The sequence below is a fragment of the Charadrius vociferus genome, unplaced genomic scaffold (assembly GCF_000708025.1).
Source record: "Charadrius vociferus isolate BGI_N301 unplaced genomic scaffold, ASM70802v2 scaffold763, whole genome shotgun sequence".
Taxonomy (NCBI): Eukaryota; Metazoa; Chordata; class Aves; order Charadriiformes; family Charadriidae; genus Charadrius; species Charadrius vociferus.
The window spans coordinates 1,038,418-1,061,766 of NW_009647685.1; the positions used below are offsets into that span (position 1 = coordinate 1,038,418).

Genomic DNA, 23,349 nt, shown 5'->3' on the forward strand with positions numbered 1-23,349 from the left:
AATGTGATTGCAATAAGAGCTGTTACTGAATTTGTTAAGCCGCTCATATTAATGTAATTTTATTTTTCACTAAATGTGCAGTCACTTTTTAAAACATTTCCTCTATCCAAGTCAGTATGCTTTCGAGTTAAGAATTGCTTTGGTTATAAATAGAGATCATCTGATCTTTTGAGACAGATGGACAAAAATTATAGTTGATGATACTGAAGAAAAGCTGAGGAGGTGGAAGAAGGTTACGGAAAAAAAATTGCTGTTAAGGCCTTTTGTGGTTGACTAGTTTGCAGTCATTTGGACCAAAGAGATTTAACCAAGTTGTACACCAAAGATACTGAGCGGCTGGTTTTCTTGATGCAGTGGATCTTAACAAATAAGAACAAGAGGGGCTAACCCGCAAGAAAAGCCTAGCAATGTTTTGGGTTTGAGATGCCATTGCAACATTAGAGAACAGCTTAGGAAAGGGTGAAGGGACGTGCCCCGTGCTTATGGTACAATTTACAATACAAATAACTGTTGCATATTATTGCCAGTTTCTTTATTTCCTTGTTCTAGTGTTTAAATGAATGTGAAGTAAATACCATCTATATTAGGATTGGTACTTTGAGGAATGCAAGGGAATATACTGCGAGCAAGTGATTGAATAGTAAAAGTCAAACGTGGCAGAAATGCCAGAAAAGAAGTTTTTCTTGGTGGTTTAGGTGCAAGACAGGGCGGTTTCCTTTATTTCTCTGTTGTGCTGCTGACATGGCAGGGCAAAGCAGCCACACGTTGTTGTGACTGTCCCTATTGATCATGGGCTGCTGGAACTGTTTGCAGTGGGGATTAAATTAGGGCAGTGCTATGTAATGATTATGCGGAGTTACAGGGGCTTGTTGGCTACTGTTTTACTCTGTGTGTATATATCATGTATGTATCTCCTTTCAGTGAGATTTATCCCTGATCTTTAGTATAATTTCTCCCTACGGGATAAAGTAGCACATAAAGACTTTAATCTCCTAATGATTTAGTGCTTGATGATCTTCAGTGAAGAGGCTGACCTTGGAATCGTGAGTGTGCAGTGACTGCAGGGCTATCATTTTTGATTTCTCTAATGTTTGGGAGGGTTGATAATCCCATTTGCACATACATGTACATTCACACAGGCATATTTCTTTTTAAGTAATTTTTTTTGCAAGATTCCTTGCAAAAAAAGCAAGTAGGCTTTATTTCGCTATTCAACACAGGAAAGGATTCATCAAGTGTGAGTGGTTTCCTTAGCTACAGTAAAGAAGTCCAGTCTTTCAAAATGGAAACTTTTTTTTTCAGTAATCTGTCACTTACAAGGTATTTTACCCAAATTTTATTTTATTTTTCAGTTTGCTTATACATACTTACATGCTACACTATATCATTTTAAGCTTTAGAGCAATGTGGTAACATTGCTATTTTAAACTAGCCTCTCCTTTGGGCATCAGTGAGATCATCTCAGGACCACCAGGATTATAAATACTGTATGAGAAGGTCAGGTTTAAAGTTTCCAAATCTCCATAAGAAAGCAAGCTTAATTTTCAATCCCCTTTATAAAGCCTGATATATTTATTATCCTGTACAAGCATCAAAAGAAAGCAGCTGAAAATTAAGCTGAAATGACATCTGTTCTATTTCATTCCTGTTGTAACTCACTAACTGTTGTTAACTTGTTTACAGATGTAAGGAAAGTTATGTTCATATCCTTGGATCATATTACTTCCCACAGGGATATGACTACACTTCTTCAGAAGACAGGACTAAGGATGAGCAGACATGTCTAGGTTTTTCATGTTTGATTTCCTTTATTTTAGGATTCTGCTAACACTAGTCAGAATGTTTTTGCTCCTATAGCATTTCCTATCAATATACCTTGAATTTGTTACTTTCTTTAGATCTTCTACTGGAGTGAAGTGTGTATTTTGTTGTAGTGGTCTGTCATAGTAGATTGTATTTACGTGGTTTGAGGAAAAAAATTAAATTCAGCTTGAGACAAAATAACTGAGCTTAAGTGTGTCTAGTTTGCCTACACCGGCTGCTGTTTAAAACCTGAGTTGAAATAAACCTGGCTTTTCCAGTTGCACTTTTCAGATACTTAGGAAGACCAAGGTATCCATATAAGTTAGCATCACTTTTCCTTTGTAGTAAAGGAAAAGTACTATATTATTAGTGCAAAATGTGATATAAGCTTCAGCTTTTTATATTTGTGCTAGAAATAATTTTAGATATTTCTTTAAAAGGTCAAAAGTTTTTCTTGTTTCTTCTCAAGATTTTTTTTGTTTGTAATCACAATAATTATCTCATTAGGCTGTGGAAGGTCTCCTTCCACGGGAATTCAGGAGTTCTTTGAGATTCCTATTTTAATTGGGAAGGTGGGATCCTGTGGCTTTTGTTCATTCTATGAGACAGTGAGAAGGGACGCTGCAGGAACACACTTGTACAGACACAGGAATCGGACATAGCAGTTCTGTGAAGAGTTGCTCTGACTTGAAACTGTTATTGCAAATGTTCTTTGGGAAAAAGAGCAAGGCAAAGTAGATTTGGCTGATGATGATTGGTGTCAGGAGATAAATACTTGCAACTTGCTCCGTCCAGCTCTTTGTCACCACCGTAGCTTTAAAAATCACTGCTCCATCAGTTCTTCTGGTCTAAATATATTTCTCTTTATGCCCTAACCCAGCTCTTTCCAGGGGCTTGGGTTTAAAAAAAATAAGTTATGATCAGCTTCTTGGAACTGAGTTGGCATGAGTTGGGTGCTATCAGGCAATAGTTTAACTGGAAAAATTAGCAAGAAAAAACTTCCAGTAAAGTAAAATATAACAAGCATCTAGCAGCAAACTCCCAACCAGAATGTACAGCATCTTCAGTCATCTGACAAAAGCCTTTACACAGAGGTGATTTTGTGACACTGTGTCTAAGGGTCTGAGTGTTCAAAGCACTTAATGCATTGCATTTGTCTGTGTGTTGGATTATTTTTTTTAATCAGTGATGTTCTCAACTCACTTGCGATGGTGTAAATGAAGGGGAATACCATGAAAGGCAATGGATTTGTATTATTTTAAAGTTCATGTCAAAGTCAGTTACACTGGTAATGCTTATTAGTTACATTTATTCAAGTTAGTTCCAGGCAGTTACTAATGTAAGTTAGAAATAGCCATTGTTAATTAAATTGTAAAGGGAAAAAAGAAACCATTTGTGTAACCTTCTTATTTATTCAGAATCATGTATGAAATGCTATAAATGGAAGAAAATTACTCAGTCCAGATAAGAAATATTTTACAGTCTGTTTCATAGTATGATGAGAGGTCTTTGGCCTGCAGATGCAGTTGAATTTCAGAAAACGTTTTGCTTCATCAATGGATGGAATTAGTAGAGCTGGGACACTTGCAATGAAAAGAGATGGACAGGAATCATAGCATTTGTTTTCAGAAGCAGTCTTCCCAAACTGTTGGTTTCTAGCTGGTATTCCAATTCATAGATTATAAATTCATAGATTATAATGCCAGAGGGGATCATCTTGTAATCTTGTCAGAGTACCAAGGACACAGTATTCTAGTAGCACTTGCACCACTGCCAAAAGGAGTGGTAATACAATCTCTCTACTCCTACTTGATATTCCCATTTATACGTGCAAGGTTTGCCTTGGGCATATCAGCCACTACTGAAACTGTATTCAGACACCTCCACGTGCTTCAAGGAAAGATCTCCGATGCAAAGTTTGGCCTACCCTTTTGTTTCTAATTCGTCATGACCAGGTTTAGAACAAACATTTTATGTGTACTGCATATACCAGTTGGCTCAGGAGCTCAGACTGCTGCGTACTGCTGGTACACCACTCAGAGGGTAGTTGTATCAGCTGCAGATATTCAATAACGAGTTTCTATTTTTTCCCCATTGCATTGATTAACATTACTAACTGGAAGAGGGTGGGACACATCAGCAACAAACCTGTTTTGTGTTCATCCTCTAGTTACAGTTTGAAACTATTGTCAGGTTTTAAGGCATCTTATATGTGCTGTGTTGGTTTTTCATATCAATCTAGTTTGTTAATCAAGTTATGTTTGGGGGTTGTGAGGAGCACTGAGCAAATGAAAGATGCGCTAACCAGTGGAAACCAGCAGAGCATCTGGAAACACTATTCTGACACACACAGAATGCAGTCTCCTGCACACTAGCTGGCTGGCAAGAGCAGGCAGAAACATATCTGAGCATCAGGACAGATTTCTTTCCTATTCAAACATGGATCATAAGGCCAACTGGGAAGAAGGAGTTCCTGCTGTGGGTGCTGAACAGCCTCGCTGCTGCTCTGAATAGAAACTCTGTTTCTACCTTGGGATGTTATGACTGCAGAGAACAAAGAGAATATTTTAAAAACAATACAGAACAAAACACCAGCCTTTAAATGACTGAGCACTTCAGAAGGTGGATTTGTTTCTTCTTTTTTGTAAGTTCTACTAAAAAGATAAAGACTACGTGTTCTTCTCTACCAGCCTGTTTATAATAATTATTAATTCCTTGAAAGATAGTGTTTATACCAGCATACAGTGGTTAACACTGGTAAGATGTAATAGCTTCTCAATTTAGTGTATTGATGCAGTTCTTGTGTTCGTGTACTATGGAATAAAAATCAAAGTACATCACTGCAGTGCAAGAATCCAATATCACAAGTAGATCAGCACATAAAAAGCTTGGAAATACTTTTTCTTTTTAAATAAACTAATGTTCTGAAACATTATTATTATTACCTCTTTTGTGAGGTAGCTTAAGTTCCTCTAGTTCCTTCTGGTACTGGGACAATATGTAACTTTACACTGTGATTATTAAAAGTCTGAAATACAGATTAAAAACTTCCAGAAAAAAAAAATCTCATTTTTATTGGACTCCAACTTAAACATTCTTTAAATTTTTATTTTTTTTTAAAACCCAAACCTTATCATATAGGATTACTCTGCTTTGAAAATAATGCCTAGTATGTTTCCTGTTGTTTAACTCTTGACAAAACAACATGTTGCAGCTCTTTCTATTCATTCAAAGTCTGTTTTCCAACCTGGAATGACAGGCACTTTAGTGTGTTGAATTTAAACCACACTGCTGGTGGTCTGCTGGATTTAACAGGAAAGGAGGCATAGCTTGCAGCACCGAATGTAATAGAGCATTCCTTAGGCAAAATATATTGAAATTATAAATTTTTAATGCTGTTAATGGAGCCTCAACTTCTAGCACTTTCAAAGTTAATAAAAACTGATTTGTTAAGCAATGTGGGTACTTTCAAATGGCTGAATACTAATTTACCATTACAGGCTATGAATGACTTCAGTGAAAGTTACTGTTTTCTTAGATGCCTGGTTTAAATGTGAAGAACTTTAAAACCTACCAAATACTGTTGGAAACAAGCATTTATCTGCTCTGAAACTTTAATATAACTGATACAGAGAACAACAGCTATGGCTGCACAGTCAAAAAGTATTGCTGTATATTTAAGGCTTTGTATTACTGTAGTAGGGTGTCTTATCCTGGTGTCTTCAACATGCTTAATATTTTTTAGTTCTCAAGTCCCACTTCATTGCTGCAGTTTGCTGTAATTGATAGCCCCAATCATCTGCACCTGGTAGATTTCCTGCATTTGGTACAGTTTTAACTGAGCCATTAGAGATTAAAGCGGCTTAACAGAAGGGACACAACTGCTACTGAACATGCTGGGATCACTGCAGGAGCAGTGAGGAAGGTATCAGATTGAAGTGGATGCTAATGTTCAAGCTTTTTGGAGCTTCAGCAGCTCACTTAACAGTTCCTTCTTGAACAAAACTTGCCGCACCAGAGTAGTTTAATGGGAATCCTGAAGCTTTCCAGATTTTGAAAGTGAATGCTAATTGTTATTTCTGGTCATACCATCATTTGATAGTACAGATGATGCCAAAGTGGCACTGGTGGTTAATCTGTCTGAAGTTGTTGCCTTAACGTTCCCTTTGTTAGAGAAGTTTTTGAAGAACCACAAAAGAAGTCAGATACCATCTCTGGAGACCTAGGAAAGTGCAAATGATGAAAGATAAATAAAATTCAGGTGAGATCAGTGGTGTACAGCACAGATTCTGATAGCTGGGTCTGGATATTAAATGAAAGGTCATTATGCAGAGCTGCATTTGAGGCAAGGGTCAAGCAGAGACACCATAGGCCTCTTGGTCCAAGTGGAAGTATGCTGAGGGTCCAGAGAATACTGTCCCTAGGTGTGTTAGTGTTGACACCACTTTAATGAAATACCATTTGAGGAAAAGAAGGGAGTTTATGTGGTTACAGTGTACCAGCTAGTTCTCTGCACGTTCAATCATGTAATCTTCAGATTAAGCCCATACGAACTTTTAGCTTCCCCTTATACTTCATCAGCAAAAGAAAACGCTCATATAGACCATATATTGACTCTCAGAACTCAAGTAAAATAAGAAAAGGAATAAATATCTTTAATATCTGAGCTATTAGACTGCCAATATGCTGCTAGAATATCTTTGAAACTAAACATGAGAAATGACTGAGATGACCCAATAATAAACAGAAAGTATCTCATCAGACCAGCAGTATATTTTGCTAGTTTGGTTGTGTCTGTTGGGCAATGTAGTGCTCTGCTACCACTTTAGTTGTGTTTGTAAAAGTGTAATTAACTGAACTGTAAAAATATACTCGGAATACACTTGTTTAGGAAACACAGACCAACATGAGCAGTGCACAAAAACAGCTCCAGAGCTGTCAACACTAACTTTTAATTAGAGAAGTGCTGTTTTATAAGGTCTGTCACTGAATTCTTGATTTATATTATCTGTCCTGAGGGATTGAAAATGGATTCGGAGATTTGGGCAATTAAAGGATGTGTCATATCTGCTGAGGTTTCTGTGCTTCAGCATTTTTTTTATGTATGCCAGCTTTCACAGTAGATTGATTAATGTATTTTTAAGTATTTGCTAAAGAAAGAGACACCATTTGTCTGGGTACCAGTTGTTCCAGAAAATTTCCAAAACCATGAACTATCTTTCATAAACATTCTCATACTGGTATATTCCATCTTCTAAAATTTTAGGATACAAGGAAACACGAGTATAATTTAGGAGTGGTGTTGTCTCAGACTGTGAGTCCTCAAGCCCGGTTTCGTTTGTTCGCATTCATGTTGGTTAAGAAACTCAAGAGTATAACTATAGTATTAGTGATAACAAATACTTTTGAAGGAGCCTTGTTCCCCATTTTCTCAGGAAGCGCAAAAGTTGTTTTGTAGTAGAGATTAAATCAGTGTTAAATGGAGTTTGTTCTCTTAAATTTTCCATCTTGACATCATCTATAGACAAGCAGAAAAGGAAAACTAATTGTCTCAGAAGAAGTTAACTATCCTCTTTCTCAAGCCTGGAAACAGCTGAAATAAAATAAACTAGTGTTTCAACCAGTGCAATCCATCCAGTCTCAGACCTCTTAAATACCATGTAAAGGACTCTCCTGCATGATTTATTAACCTGCTAGGTAGTTCAGTACCTTTAACTAGATCCAGGTTCCTACAACTGGCTTCTTATATCGGGGAGGCAAGCTAAATACCCAGTGTGGTTCTGCTCTCTTCAAGATTCTGCAGACAAGTTACAACTCTGTGGTAGCAAGACACCTGTGAGTTCTTCCCAGCCCAAGGGTGAGCCACCCAGCAGTTTGTTAAATCAAATGAAATTTGTGTCTACACCAGTTTTTCTGTTCTGGCTCCTACTATGCTCTCCCTTAGTAGCTTATCTGCTCAAACATCACTGTTGAGCTCACATCTTCCAAAACATGAGAATTACTTTTGTCATATTTAAAGGAATATTTCTTAATGTTTTCCTCCATCCCACTGCTTAAAAAACCTTTTTTTTTTTTTTTAATAGCCAGTAGCTTTTATTTTCTTATGTTGTGTTTCAAAATGCAACCATGTTTTGAAAGGGATGTCAGTTGCCATTTTCCTGTATATTACATGCAAACAAATGGGCAAATGAGTAAATAAAGAGTAGGTGAAACTCTGGAAGAACATGTTATATTGTTAAATTTTATAAATGACTACTTTCTCAGAGTTTTCATATAATAGCACCACTCATTCAGCCAAAGCTCTTCATTATTTGCAGATTGCCAGTGACCGTCTCTGTTCTCCTTCCAGTAAATGCCCTCATTCGAGATACTTCTGCATCATTCAGACCTCATATCAAATCCATGAAGATTTGTAGCTATTTTGGAAAATGGAAGGCCTGCCTGTAGCACCACAGCAGACAAGTAGTCAGATTTCCCAACCATATCAGTAGGAGAAAAAGTTACATTAAGCATGTCAAGAAAATCTTTAATTTTTAAAACTCTTTACTGTTTCTGTTCAAATCAGCTGATGACCTTGAATTACTCACCTCTTCCTAAGTTGTTGTGTTGTCTAATCATTCTCTTCTAAACCATTTGTGAAAAATCTAGTTTCTTGAGAAAAATACCAGCTCCCATTCTCGGGTCTGGTAGATGGTCATATAAGGTATGAACTGTAGCAGACTCCATAAAGCAGTAGTGGTGTTAACTGGGAAGATCATCCCTTGTCAGGGAGATTCTACAAAGACTGCATGTGCTCCCGACTTTATACAGACCTTCCATCTTGAACATCTAGGGAAGCAGTAGCTGTTTGTGGGTAGGCAGGCAGGGAAAGCTTCCATTCAAAAGGAAATATTGGGTGTTGTAGGCTTAAAGCGAAAGAAATGACTATGCACAGAAGATGCCCCAAAAGAATGTGCACGTCAGAGACAGGACTCCGTGGGTGGTAGTTCAATCCAGTTTTGTTCCCAGAAAGCTTTGGTTCTCTTCTAGCTCCTGCCACCACTCCCACATTTACTCTTGCTCTGCTCCAGCCCTGCCTTGACTCCGCAATATCGTTCCGCTTCATAATTCTGCACAGGCCTGCTGAAATCCTTCAGCCCCCTAATTGTCCTGTCTGAGCCCTTTTTACAATAGTACAGCATCTCGGGAAACTATAACGTGGAGAAAGCAGTGACCTAGGACATGAATGTATAAACAAAAAAAGATGATCTTATCAAATCATCTGCTGAGAGTTTAGAGCGGTAGTATAAGACTATTAATCTTCCGATATTTCTTTCTGTTGCAGGGTGGGAATAACGCAGGCCATACTGTGGTTGTTGATGGGAAAGAGGATGATTTTCACCTGTTTCCTAGTGGCATCATTAATCCAAAGGCAATTTCTTTTATTGGTAAGAGAATTTTGGAATTTATTAAATAAAATAACACTGTGCGGTGGGTAGCTGCAACTGTATTTTATAGTAGCAAGCAAAGAAAAACATACAGGTGACTATCAGTCAGATTTGCTTCAGCTGTTTGACTTTTATTTCACTGCTGCTTTAACATGTAGAGTTATTTTATCTTCAGTGTCACTTTAGTGTCTGCTACTAGAAGACTGAAAGAACGAACCCCCTCTTCCCACTGTGTTGTTCTTTCTTATAGTTATGGTACAAGTTTGGATCCAGCCCTCTACTTGCACACTCCTTTTATACTTGCAGAAATACAAATGTTGTACTTTGAGGACACAAAACCTGGCACTTAAGCTAAATAAATAGTATCATTTATCTCTGGCATCGCTACTGACTTTGCAGAAATAGGCCCCAGGCTACAGGGCTCTGCTTGGAAGGTCATCATCCAGTCTCCTTTTTGTTCCCATTACAAGCTGTTTAAGGTGATGTTCATATTTCACTGTAAAGCTATTTGATGCAAGTGGCATCATAAAAAATTTTGCATTGCTTACTGGAAATTAAACTTGTATTTAAGCGATAGGCAAATTTAAGCCTTACACTTGTCCAAAACTGTGATTCTTTCTGACGCATAAAACATACACAGACTGCAAGAAATGAGTGTAAGTTTCAGTGAGTCACAGAACTGTAGTTGCAGTTTTGTTCCAGTTGATAATTTCCAAATGGATGATTGAAATATATAAAATATATTTTTTTCTCTCTGCTAAATATGGCGTATCCTCTTGCTTTCCACTTTCTTCCCTTGTCAGTTAGTAAAGACTATAACTTATGTTATCGTAAATTTAAGCTGAGACAGACTTGCAGATATTTCTGATGTTCCCAAGAAGGAAGCTGCAGCTGTTTCCAGCCCACTACATCACTAATCCTCCACGTCTCGGCAGTAATGCTCTGTATTGCTTGGAGATTCTATATTGCAGCTCAAAAGCAGGGAGAAGGCGTTGCTGATGTATTACAGCGTAGTTTGAGCTGAGTTTAAAGCAAATACTTGAATATTGAAGAAAGTTGGAATATCTTCTCACAGGCTGCATGTCAGTGTTTTAAGACCACGGACTTCTTTGAGCTTTTACTGGTGAACAATTGAGGCTGAAGTCGTAGTGCAAAGTCTACCACAAACAAAGACAAGAATGCGCTTACCTCAGCTGGCTTTGGAGCCGGCCCGGCATTCACATCCGAAACAAGCAAGCTCTGTTTTTTTCTGATTGTAGCAGGCTCGTGGCTGCTTACCCAAACTGAGGACTTACCAAAAAAAAATTTCTCAAGATCGCTTTGTGAGAAATGTGAGAAACTTAGTCTTACTTTTTAAATGAAATTTCAGACAGCAACTGTTTACATGCCTTAAATTCTAAGAATAAGTATTTTATTTCGTACTTTAAAATAAATCATTTATATTCCCAAAGGTAATGGAGTGGTTATACATTTACCAGGCCTGTTTGAAGAAGCTGAAAAGAATGAAAAGAAAGGTTTGTATCGAGTAATTTTTAACCTTTCTTTATATTGGCAGCCAGGTAGACCTTTTTTTTTAAGCCTTTGTTTCTGACCATAAATATTCAGTGCAATAAAGTTCTGGATTTTTAATGAGGAAAGTAGTACTTAAAATGTTGAATTGTGTTGTGGTCTTCAGACAGATTTTCAAAAGCAGTCTTTTCGTGGGTTTTCAGGGAGTTTTATGGCATTTGATACCACATTAGATACGAAATAAAATCCTAAAGTGTGTGGTAAAGCTCCCTTTGACCTCAAACTGGGATGATTTAACCCAGAGTTTCTGTGTCCCTGGTTCTGTTCCCAAGTATAACCTCAGTTGGTTCTGCTTTGAGCGAGGCTTTGGACAAGGTGACCTTCTAAGGTCCCTTACATCTTAAATTGTTTTATGATTCTATATATATAAATTCCCTATTTTCCGAGGCACAAATGGAGCTTAAGTGATTTATTGTATAGCCAGTTAAACAAGAATCTTTCCTTAAAATAAGAATTGAGCATAAGCAACAGCATTCTGGCATTAAGAAGTGAGTATTTTTGTCCATACCAAAATGAGAAAGCTGAAAAAGTAAAAAATTAGAAAAGTTTGTTAACAAAAATGTTGCTGATAAACATTTCTCACTTATGTTTTATCCATTTTGTCTACAGTCTTAACAAGGAGCTATAGAAACTAGCAGAAAGGCATAGAAAAACTAGAGCAAATCTCAAAGCCTGACAAGTCAGCGCAGCTGAAATAGTACTTTTCTTTATGTCTTCTGACAGGTTTAAAAGATTGGGAGAAAAGACTGATTATATCAGATAGAGCCCATATAGGTAAGTGATGATTGAAGGGGGGAAAAAAAACTCACAAATGATTGCTTAGCTTGTGGTGCTAAACTACGTTATTACTCCACAGAGCAGTCATATATGATCTAACACAACATACAAAGAAGTTGTGTATCTGAAACATAATGGAATTTGTATCTGCTAAAGAGCTATTTTTCACATGCTGAACATAATAATGGAATTTGAGTCTGCTAAAGAGCTATTTTTCACATGCTTTCACAATGTTTAAGCAGTACTAGCTCTGTTTTCACATGGGAAGGTCTGTGCACTATCAATGATAACAAAGGCACTGAGTCTTGAAATTATGGATGTCTGGAATTTAGAGAAGAATGTTTTCCTCCTTTGGTCTCCTACTACGTCCATGTAATTTTCCATTGCAGTGTTTGACTTTCACCAGGCAGTAGATGGGCTCCAGGAAGTGCAACGTCAAGCACAAGAAGGAAAAAAGTAAGTATTTTCAGCACCATCGTTAATAATTATGCAAATTTGAAAAGTTGGTGTAATTTTGGAAAACAGAAATACAATGTATCTTTAAAGAGCCTTGCTAATGTTACTAGTTCTGACTCTCTTCTGCTCCCACTTACGGTAGTGAACAAACTCTGAGGTATTACTGAAAAGGCACGGTATGAATTCTTACATATTTCCATTTTCCATATACAGACCTTTTGAAATTCCTACCAAATCCTCAAAACTTGTTTCCATTAAAATGATGTTTCCAGCCCAGTTCGATATCAGACTAGTGATGCTCTTTTGAATCAGGTCTGAAGTGTTGGCACAATTAGGTTCCACACTTGTAATTGTTTATTGTATATTCACTTACACTTCATGGAGATAATAGTTTATATTTTAATTTTAATCTTACACTTTAGCACAGTATTCATATTTCTTTCGTATTTCATTATTCTGGTTTCTGAAAGAACAGAGGTTTATGTGAACACATGGTATTTTTCTCTCTGTTTGTCTATTGGTATTTGATCCCATTGAACAATTTCAGCCAAACTTAAAATACAGGTAGAGATCTCAAAATTACTGTATTTCTAAAATGTACATGAAAATAGGCAAGAGGGTAGGGAAACAGCTTCATTTTTGTCCTCATCAAGAGAAAGGAAGAAAGACTTTTTTTACGATGAGGGTGGTGAAAGACTGGAAGAGGTTGCCCAGAGAAGTGGTAGATGCCCCATCCCTGAAACACTCAAGGTCAGGCTGGACGGGGCTCTGACCACCCTGGTCTGGTTGAAGATGTCCCAGCTCATTGCAGCGGGGTTGGACTAGATGACCTTTAAAGGTCCCTTCCAACCCAAACTATTCTATCATTTTATAGGCTGCAGCAAGAGTTCATAGGGACAGAAATGGTATGAATAATGGCAAAGCCAAAAGAAACCAGTTTGATAACTCACAGAACTGTTTGTTATTTACAACTGTAGGCAGTGCTGCAACTGCGAAAATGACATTTGTTTCCTATTGTTTGTGCAAAGGGATGTAGTAGTACCAGAGGATAGCATAGTAACCAATATTACCGTATAATATATGTATATACACACATAGTTTCAAGTAATCTTGTCTCAGCCAGACCCAAGGCAATATTTGCAATATTTATGCAAATCCACCAAAGCAGGAAAGTTGCGATATATTTGTTTTTATAGAACTTTAGTAATTTTTTTTATGTCTCAGAAGTCCTGCCCGGTACATGCTATATTGAAGAGCTGTAACAAAATTACTTAGTATAAAGCATATTTGTGCATATTATGCTAAAAAAAAAAAATGCTAAATTTATGCTAAAGCATATTATGCATATACGTGTTTCTTTTCAATTAGTATTGGCACCACAAAGAAGGGGATTGGACCAACATATTCTTCCAAAGCTGCACGAACAGGTCTTCGAATTTGTGACCTCCTTTCTGACTTTGATGAATTTTCCTCAAGGTACAACTATCTTTATTTTTAAATATTATGTTATAGGGTGATACAGATTTGTTTTTAAGGAGATGTTTTTAAATGTGTCTGAATTTTGTATATAAATTGTCCAGAAGAAGAAGAAAACTGGAAGGAATGTATGTGTATATTTCCTGTACTGCACAGAGTTTTCTCATCATCTAAAATGTAATTTTGTACATTGTGAAATGCACTCATTGAGGTATCACAGTTCTGGGTGTTTTCTCCCTATAGTTATCTGTATATACTGTATATAATATAAGCTGAGTTCTTGTCAAAGGCTCTATGACCTCAAAGAGTGTTCTTCGTAGTTACAATTTCAATATTTTACAGATTTAAAAATCTGGCACAACAATACAAATCAATGTTTCCCACATTGGAAATAGATATAGAAGGACAATTGAAAAAGCTAAAGGTAAGGACTTAACACTTATACTTTCCCTGAAACTGAAAGAAAACAGTAATGTTTATTTTAATTAAAAAAAAAGTGTACCAGAACTACTACTTATTAAGTCATTAATTTAAATGAAAAATGCGTATCTTCATTATACCGTTTAATAAGCAGTAGCTATGCTTTGTAATAGAATGTTCTCTTATTGTGGGCATTAAAATAGATTTTGTGGATGATTTAGTTCTCCTATAATATTTTACTTTTTTTGACATAAAATAACTCTTGTATTAAAGTAGCCAGGAGAACGCAGGGTGACACTTGCAGTTAGAAGTCTCCAGCCATGACTGACTGAGGCTGTCTGAGAGACTTCCATGCTTACTGAAGAATTGTTTGGAAGCTGTGTTTCAAGATCCTGGCGTTAGAAGAAAAATGTCCTTTTATAAATAAATTCAGAAGAGCCACTGATAAAACATCTTCTTTCATTAATATGTAAGAAAAGAGGATGCTAAAAAAATCTTTTAGCTTTCCCAAGTTTTGTCTGGTACTTGTTCAGAGCTGACACCCTACCTTTAAAGATATTTTTTAATATTCATCAGCAGTGATTTTTCTTTTGGAGCTTCCACTGTTTCTCAGTCCCACTATCAGTGTGTCTAGACTATAGGCACGCTATATAGAGCCTATACGAACAAAACGAGGTATGTATACAACATCTCTGTGAATAGAAATGGTACAGAAATTATGGTATTCTAATGCCATAACAAGTCATGTTTGCTTATATGAGTGGTTCAATACATTGATTTGCTTTCAATAGAAGATAAGCTAATGGTTGTATTTTTCAGGTAAAACAGAGTTATTGAAGCTGGCGTGTTAGAGTTATCTGTATGTTCCGTGTTTCAAGTGAACAAAGTGAACATGGTGTTCGCTGCTTCCAGCCATTGTCTGGGGAAGCTGACATTTCTACTCAAATTTGCAGGGATATGCTGAAAAAATAAGACCCATGGTTCGAGACGGCGTGTATTTTATGTATGAAGCTCTTCATGGCTCCCCAAAGAAGATTCTTGTTGAAGGAGCCAATGCAGCATTACTTGATATCGACTTTGGTAAGTTAAATTCTAAACTCAATTTAACTCCTAAGAGGTTAGGTTTATTTTGATTGATTTTATTTTTGATGTGAGTTTATATCAGTTTTATAAACAGCAGGAAAATAGAGAAATAAAATAGTCTTCCCTGTAATAGGAACAGATCTCCCAAAAGTGAAGCACAGTAAGCCAGAGATTGCATCATTAACAGGATTAAGTGCTTAGGGTTTGAATATTGATTTTTTCTGAAGTCTATTCCAGTGGAGTTAAAATTTCACTCCAGATATTCTTGCCTTTATTAATTCTAAATGTGTGTGTGCATTGCCATACATTGCAGGCACCCACTGCAGTGCTGCTGAATTAATTCCTCTGCAATGGAGGGAGTATTAAACTGGTGCAGGTAACCTGTAAGTCCAGCTTCTTCAGTTGATTTCTGCTCTGCCCTTGTACCAAAAAGTCTAATTAAACTACTTAGGACTCCATGAATATGAAATGAAGAACTGGAGAGATGCTCCAATCCAGAGTCACAGTCTAGAGACCATGAACAAGCTCTGAAGGCTTAGAAAATTTGCTGCAGATACTCAGAGCTACTTGTGTAGAGCACTGGGAATGTCAGACTGTGAACCTTACACCAGGCTCTCCGTGGATGTTGCGGAAATACTTTCTGTGATACATATGACAGTGAAAAAAGCTTTACACAGCAGCAGCATCCTGTAATAGATCCAGTGCCTAATGGAAGTAGTATTGAGATGCTTTTACATTTCTCCCTTGTGGGCAATCCTCAGTGATGAATGCAGAGAAGCTTACACACTGGAACAGGTCACACATACTTGATACCTCCTCAAGTATAAGAAAGGAGTGTATTTTCTTATTGTCTTGCTCGCAGATAATGTGCTTATACAAATAGCCAGGGTAAGTCAGCTTTTTCAGTGGAAAAAATCTTTCATTTGGGGGGGATTTCTGTGGAGCTTTAGAAATCTAAATACATATTATTCACTACAGGAGGAAGCAATTTGGGGAAGAACAGCTTAATTTGTTTTCTTAAAAGCAAAATGGGCACATGTAGTAAGAAGAATTTGCCCTGCTCTTTGGCTGCTATTTCAGTTTAGCTTTAAAGCCAAACGTGCAGGTGAAAATCTCCTTTCCGCTCGTAAAGGAAAATCAGTCTTTGTTTCTCCTCATTGCTGAAACAGGGTTGTGCTGTTGTGTTTTTCTGACAGGCACGTATCCTTTCGTGACTTCATCCAACTGCACCGTAGGTGGTGTGTGCACCGGGCTTGGTGTTCCTCCCCAGCATGTCGGTGATGTGTATGGTGTGGTGAAGGCGTACACTACCCGGGTGGGAATTGGAGCCTTCCCCACCGAGCAGATTAACGTAGGTTTAAAGTTACAAAATGCAATATGTATGGTTGCCAAAAAAATAAGGTCAATGGAATGTGGTAAGGGTATACCAACAAAAAATAAGCACCGAAATAATAATGCCAAGCAATCACACTCACAAAGTGAGGAGAATTACATTATAAACTTCAGGTGTTTTCCTTCATAGGAGTGAAACACGAGTGAGATGATGTTATATTACAGTGACCACACTTCTGTTGTAAGGAATAATGTGAAAACAGATTTCATCACTTTATGCAATATCGTTAGGTGTATTTCAGTGGCGAGAGTTTGTTGTAGACCAGAACTGTCAGGGTATTTCAGGAAAGCTTAAATTACAAGATACCACTTCTGTGCCTAACAGCCTGTGTTCTGTGCGATTTATAGAATAAATGTGGTGTGCGCGTCAGCCAGTCATGCACAAATTGATCAATAAAAGGAAGGGGAGAGATTTTGATTGTTTTAAACTGTCTATTGTATTTTCATTATCAAGGAACTAGAAAGCTCAGGGTATTGATTATGAGCTATGCACACAGCAATCTCCAGGTCAGTGATCTGAATCTAATTTAAGGATTGAGTCACTAAAATCCTTTCTCTAATGGCTCAAATGAATTGGTGATTTCCTTTAGTTTTATGAATCATGAGTGTAAAGTTTCTTTCTTCTTCGTTTTCAGCCCAAAGGCAAGAGTTGACAGTCTCATCTTGTGGTAGAACCGAGGAGCCCTAGGCATGGTCAAGGAGACTGTTGACCTAGACATATTACAAGCATTGATCAGCATTCACAGTCTTGCCCCAAAAAACAATAGATGCAAAAAGATCAGATGAAGAAAATAAATGCAAACAAAATTAGAAACAGAGCTGAATTGTCAAGGAGGCCTTCCTATCAGATGAAGAAGGAACACAGGTGTCTCCTTGTAACATGAAATAGTCATAATGAAGTATTTCGGAAATGCTAGTGATTGAAATACAGAAATCCTGTGCATGAGGGGCTTTACTCTCCGTCTAACTCCTTTCCTAATAAAATTTAATTATTTTTCCTACAAAAAACCTTGGAATTGAACAACTATATTTTTCTTGCTATTTGCCTATATTTGTTTAGATTTTGTTTTCCTGCTATTTTTCAGTGAGATACCATCAGCATGCTTTCTGTCTCCTTTTAGGAAATTGGAGATCTTTTACAGTCCCGTGGCCACGAATGGGGAGTAACTACAGGCAGAAAGAGACGCTGTGGCTGGTTAGATCTTGTCATTTTGAAATATGCTCATATGATCAACGGATTCACTGCGTAAGCATCACAGATTTTGCGCTACATTTGGAAGTGATAATTTTGTGCTTCGCAGAATAAATATGTAGGTAACATTAATATAAGTCCAGTAAAGTGTTACATTTTAAGCAATAAAATAATTCACAATGGGCAACTGAAAATTGTCTTAATGCTAATAATAACCTCATTCCTTTGACTTTTTTTTTTTCAAATCAAGTGATTATATATCATAGCACTGATTTTTTTTCATACATGTTTTCACTTTGCTTACATCAGATGGCCAGTGTAGGTTGGATCAATATATCAGTTTTCTAACAGTTTGCTCTAGTGCTCTTGATCCAGTGCTTTCATACTGCCTTATTTTGTAATCTAAAACCGGCTGGTTTTGAGCTTTGGTCGAGTCTAGTGGACCATACTTGTAGGACCAAATCTGCATCATTTGGGACCACTGCCTCTTGATGTGAAATAAGTGCAATGACACAAAATGTACAACAACTGGCACAGCTCTCATTCCAGTCCCAACAAGTTCATTTATTTACGAAGGTGTAGTCTAATATTGTGTTATAAAAGCTGCTTTTAGTGGGCTGAGTTTTATTTTCTTTGGGACTAAGCAACTTACTTGGCTGGTAAATTATTTTATAATTCAAAGTATATCTTAAATTGAAATTTTAAAGGAAAAGTGGCTGCTTAAAGGAACTGTTCAAGAGCATAATGCCATCAAGCTAGCTTATGTCTGATGCTAAAATGCTAGTCACTATCACAAGCCATTAACTTATAACTGTATTTTCAAAAAAGTTGCAAAAGTTTCATTACAGTTTTGTTTATATAAGATGGAGACTTGCTCATGCATTCAGACAAACTTGTTCATATATGCAAACACAATGACCCTGGGAATTTTAATATCTTATAAACTGAGACTTAATATTGTTTATGCTACTAATGATACAAAAGAACAATGATCTTTGTGCATTAATTTATCAGAAGGGGTTTTAAAATATTTTTTTACTTGGATTTATATTTTGGTTTAACTTACACAGCTCCAGTTTATGTGGAAATAGTATTAGGAAGGTGTTATGTTGCCTTCCATGTCAGTTCTATACCATTACTGCACTTCTATCCTCAAAACTATGTCATTTTTGATAACTGTGACACTTAAAAAACATGGGGAGACAAAAACTTAAAAAAAGTTGAAGAACTGGCTCTATGCTGCTTCTTTCCCAAAAGGTCTTTTCATTTAATCATTGCAATCATCGTATCCTCACTGAGCACATACAGCATGGACTATTTTTCACATACTGTCTAAATCTTTAGCTACGTGTATTTTTACCAAGCAGTGTCTGTCATATTGTTTCTAGAGAATTGGACTAGTTTTAAAATGCAGTTTTATTCTGATCAGTGAATACTACGGTTTTTTACCATTTTTGTGTTCCAGTGTGTTTGCTCACAAGATGAAAAAGGTTCATTAAACCGATAAACCTGCTAGCACAGCCCGGGCACTGGAAGTCAGGCTGGGGTCTTTCCCACTGAACTGTATATGTGATTCTAGTAGCCAGATTATGCTTGGGAAGGCTGTTTTAAAAGTGTAATTTGGTAAACAAGTCTGTCTTACAGTTGTGAATCAGTAGGAATAACAGAAATAATCACTAATAGTGACGTAAAGTGGCGTGCTATCATACATCCCCAAACTGAGCCCAGTAAGCGCCACTTTACATATTCAGCTTGCATTTTCATGCACAGAACCGAACACTCTGCACCTGTATGAGCAGACAAGAATTTGGAAATGTGTCTTAGTAACTCGGTCATGTATTCATTCCATAGGCGTGAATTCAATTACCGATGTTCATAGGTTAATATATTTGTGTATTTCTGCTTGCTGGGTTGCCTGAGCTGGATTTATGTTTCTAGTTTGTTTCTAGTTACGTTTCTATATGAAACTAGAAAGAAGAAAAAAAGACAGGTGGAAAGTATTAAAGAGAAGATTCATAGTATGTGTAACTCTAACTGATGTTTTTCTGTACAGTTTGGCATTAACGAAACTGGATATTCTTGATGTCCTTGATGAGATTAAAATTGGTGTTGCTTACAAATTGGGTGGAAAAAGAATTCCGTATTTTCCAGGTATGTTGCTAAAGAGCTAAGTTCATTTTTCTCTTTCCTGCCTGTTAAGTCGTACCTGTTGGGAAAGACTGCTTTTTAAAATCAGGCTTGATTTGTTTTTTGCTAGAACTTCCATAGAAATTTGCAGAACTATAGTATCAGTATAAGGACTGCTGTATCAGTACATTAGCATTTTCCATTTACCTCACATCTCTATGTATGATGACAAGAAGCAAATGAAATCTTGTGTTAGAGCCTCTATGTCCTGTCCCATAAGATTTATTTTTTCTTCATTGAAAACACCAGGGATCTGAAAGTCAGCAATACTCAAGTCAGTGATTTGTGTATCACTGGTAACAGCCTTTAATGAAGTAAAGTAGAAATTAGAAGCAGTGCTTAAGCTGTGCAAAAATGAGACAGATACGAGCAGAATAAAGCTGCTTATGGGCTACCCTCATATAACTGTAATTAACAGCAACAATATTGTGGTTAATAAAAATACATATTGCCTCTCAATGTGTTTGATGTTAAAACTTTTGAGATGTAATAATGTGTAATTTTCTTACATTAACAATATTTTCAAGATAACCTGTAACAGTCTGTGCCACGATGAGGGGTTTGTTCTGTCGAGGAATTCTGGAAGCATGGGGAGGGCTGGCAGCAACCAGCTTTCCCACCACTGGTGGTAGTTCCTGGCTGTGGACACAGTGAGGATTCCAGTGGGGAAGAGTTTGCAGACACAGAAGTTTTTAGCAAGCCTGATTTAACTCTGTTCTGTAAAGGTAAAAACATTTGAGACAGTAGTGTCCTGTCTACAGGAGGACTTCTATTTTTTTATGTGCAAATCAGGACCAAAAGGTGGAACTACTGTAAACTTCAAATAACTTGTTTCCTCAAAAGTAATACTGTAGTCTTCTGACAACACAGAGTGCATCCTACGTATTTTAGAATAGGAAACTGGATTCCTGGATCTTCTTGAATCAGTGTTAACTTCCAAAGTAACATAACTTAATCTAATTTAAGAATGAATGAATGAACCAACCAGTAGAAATACTGGGGGTTTTAATGTGTCAGATTTTAAATGTTGTCAAAAGACTTTTTTGGTCAAGAATGATTAGGTGTGTTGTTCTAAGGTGGAGTGGCAAAAGTCAACTGTGATAAAAATTGTTCTCCCACAGCTAATCAGGAGATACTGCAGAAGGTAGAAGTAGAGTATGAAACAATGCCTGGGTGGAAGACTGACACAACCGGTGCACGAAAATGGGAGGACCTCCCACCCAAGGCCCAGAATTACATCCGATGTGTGGAGAACCATGTTGGAGTGCCAGGTAAATCTTTCTGTAGAGGTACATATGAGGATGCCACAGCAGATAGGAACACCTATGTAGAAGTGCTCAATTCGTTAGTCAGGGAGTGGCTTGATCGGGGCAGGAGGCAAGGGAGGCACCTGTGGTTGGGCTGATTATGGTAAATGACAGCTCGCCGAAAAGCAGCAGAGGGTGGTGTTCTGCGGGCAGGTCTACAGTGCTGCAGAGAGAGAGAGCTCCAAGCTGCTGCTGACAAGGATTTAACCAGAGGAAAGATAAACGTTTATTGTTCTTGGCAAACTGCCGCCTTCTGCCATTGAAAACTTTGGGATTACTGCACCATGCTTCAGTGTGTAGTTAGGCTAACGTCCTCCCTTTATCCCGTCTTTTCACTTTACTTCCTGCACTGCATCCCTGTTTGAACACAGACTTCTCTTTTTTTCTTTCTTTTTCTCTATTCCACACTTACCCGTAGAAGGAGATGTGTTGCATAATTAATTGTTTAGCCTAATTCTGCCACTTTGAAAAACTGAGACTCTTAACATGATCAGTCTTCAAAGATTAAGCCATCCAGTTTTCTTAAAATCTAATTGTTAGAGCTCCGGAGGTGCCAAGAGCTAGGTATGGCATGAATGGTGGAATTCAGAAGGGAATTTCCACAGGAGCAAATTTGGAAAACTGGCATGTGTGATTTTTGTTTTCCATAAAGCACCTCAGAGGTCACATTTGGGGAGCGTGAGCGAGTTTCAACTATAGGAATTCCAGTATTGTTCATGCATGAGGAAGCATATAATAGCAGAGCCTGAAACTCGGTGAACGGCCTGTGTGTGGTCATGGACACAGATGTGGGAGATGGGATACGTAAAGTTCCCCTTATTTTTTTTCTCTGGTTCTCAGCGTGAAGGCAGGGTTCCTTGGTGGGTTTGATGGCGGAAGGAGACCTACCTATGGTCAGTACTATGGTATCCATGGGCAATAAAAATTGTAGTGGAACAGTTATAGTATGGTATTTGGGGTGGCTGCTCACACTGGATAAGGTTTTTAATTGCAGCCTTATGTTTAACAATATTATAGCATCTGTGCATCACTGTCTCCTGGTCCACATCAAGAAAACATCACGGTCTGGCAGATCTCTTGCTTCCTCTCTGCAGGGACTGAGCTAGATACCCTATCACTCAAGAAAACAACAGTTAAACTGGCAACAAACATGCTTGACCTTCTGTTAGGCCTTCCATCTGCAGTGCTTCGTGTTTATGGTAGAATTGGTTATGCTTACAAATTTCAATATATCACACTTCTAGTCTGGTAATGCAGCAGGAGTACAGCGATTTTTGACAGAAAAACTTCCTAGCATTGTGTTTCAGCACAAAGTTGGCCAGTTTGTCATGAAGCGTGATGAAAGCTAAAAAATACTCCAGTTCATTGATTATTATCTTTACTCTCACTTTGTTCTAATAGATGTGTTTTCCTCCCTAGTTAAATGGGTCGGAGTTGGAAAATCAAGAGAGTCGATGATCCAGCTATTTTAAACAAATGAAGAACTTCAATGATGAGAAGCACGATTTAGCGTTCGTCTGTTCCTTACTGCTTCCTCTTTAAATGGAGATGCTATTTAAAACCAACATGTTTTTCTAGGAATTGAATAGAAACAAAACATATATTCTGTATTGTTAAATTTTATTTATCTTTAAGTTCTCAGTAAATTCAGTGTAAAATCTCCTTGGTGACCATCATAAAAAAAAAAATAAATCTAAAAAGTATTCTTAACAAAATAAGGATAAAATATATTTTTAAAATTTGAGCCAAGTTACTATTTTGAAGTTTCTTACATCCATATAGAGTTATTTCTTCTTGCTGAAACCAGTGTTAAGCCTTTTCCAGTAGTTACTGGGTAACTTTAGAATTGTGAAGCTTGGATTTGTTCTTCAACTTTAAATGTTAAAATATCTAGTAATAAGTAAGATACCGTAAGATACAGTAATAAGACAGATACCGTGTACTTAAAGTGGTTAGATTATACAGATTTTCCATTTCTAAAATACAGTAAAGTTAGGTATTTTTGACTGCACAAAGCAAACCAAACACAATTGTCTATAATTTTTATATGACGATTTTTTAGTAGCCCACTAAAATCAATGGAGAGCAGCTAAAATATTTTTATCACAGAGCCTATTCTAGTAACTGAGATAACATCCGTAGAGGGGCCAAACTGGAGGAAGTTGACCTGTCTAATAATGCTTTCAAGTATCCTGTGCACTAACAGGCAATCCCTGTGGAGACTGTCAGATGTGCAGTCTTTGTTATTCAGTAGGGAAGG

General features: G+C 37.2%; 1 protein-coding gene across 1 annotated transcript in view; it reads left to right on the forward strand.

Annotated features, from left to right (window-relative positions):
* The window catches only part of ADSSL1 (adenylosuccinate synthase like 1), an 81,704-nt gene extending 58,953 nt beyond the window's left edge, over window positions 1-22,751 (forward strand). The window contains exons 22-33 of the mRNA XM_009881367.1: window positions 9,128-9,230; window positions 10,682-10,744; window positions 11,523-11,573; window positions 11,966-12,032; window positions 13,401-13,508; window positions 13,851-13,932; window positions 14,882-15,008; window positions 16,208-16,362; window positions 17,525-17,649; window positions 19,649-19,746; window positions 20,904-21,053; window positions 22,509-22,751. Coding sequence (XP_009879669.1) covers window positions 9,128-9,230; window positions 10,682-10,744; window positions 11,523-11,573; window positions 11,966-12,032; window positions 13,401-13,508; window positions 13,851-13,932; window positions 14,882-15,008; window positions 16,208-16,362; window positions 17,525-17,649; window positions 19,649-19,746; window positions 20,904-21,053; window positions 22,509-22,561 — 1,182 coding nt within the window. The 3' untranslated portion in view covers window positions 22,562-22,751. The remainder of the gene's footprint in view (window positions 1-9,127; window positions 9,231-10,681; window positions 10,745-11,522; window positions 11,574-11,965; window positions 12,033-13,400; window positions 13,509-13,850; window positions 13,933-14,881; window positions 15,009-16,207; window positions 16,363-17,524; window positions 17,650-19,648; window positions 19,747-20,903; window positions 21,054-22,508) is intronic.
* The last annotated feature ends 598 nt before the right edge of the window (window positions 22,752-23,349 follow it).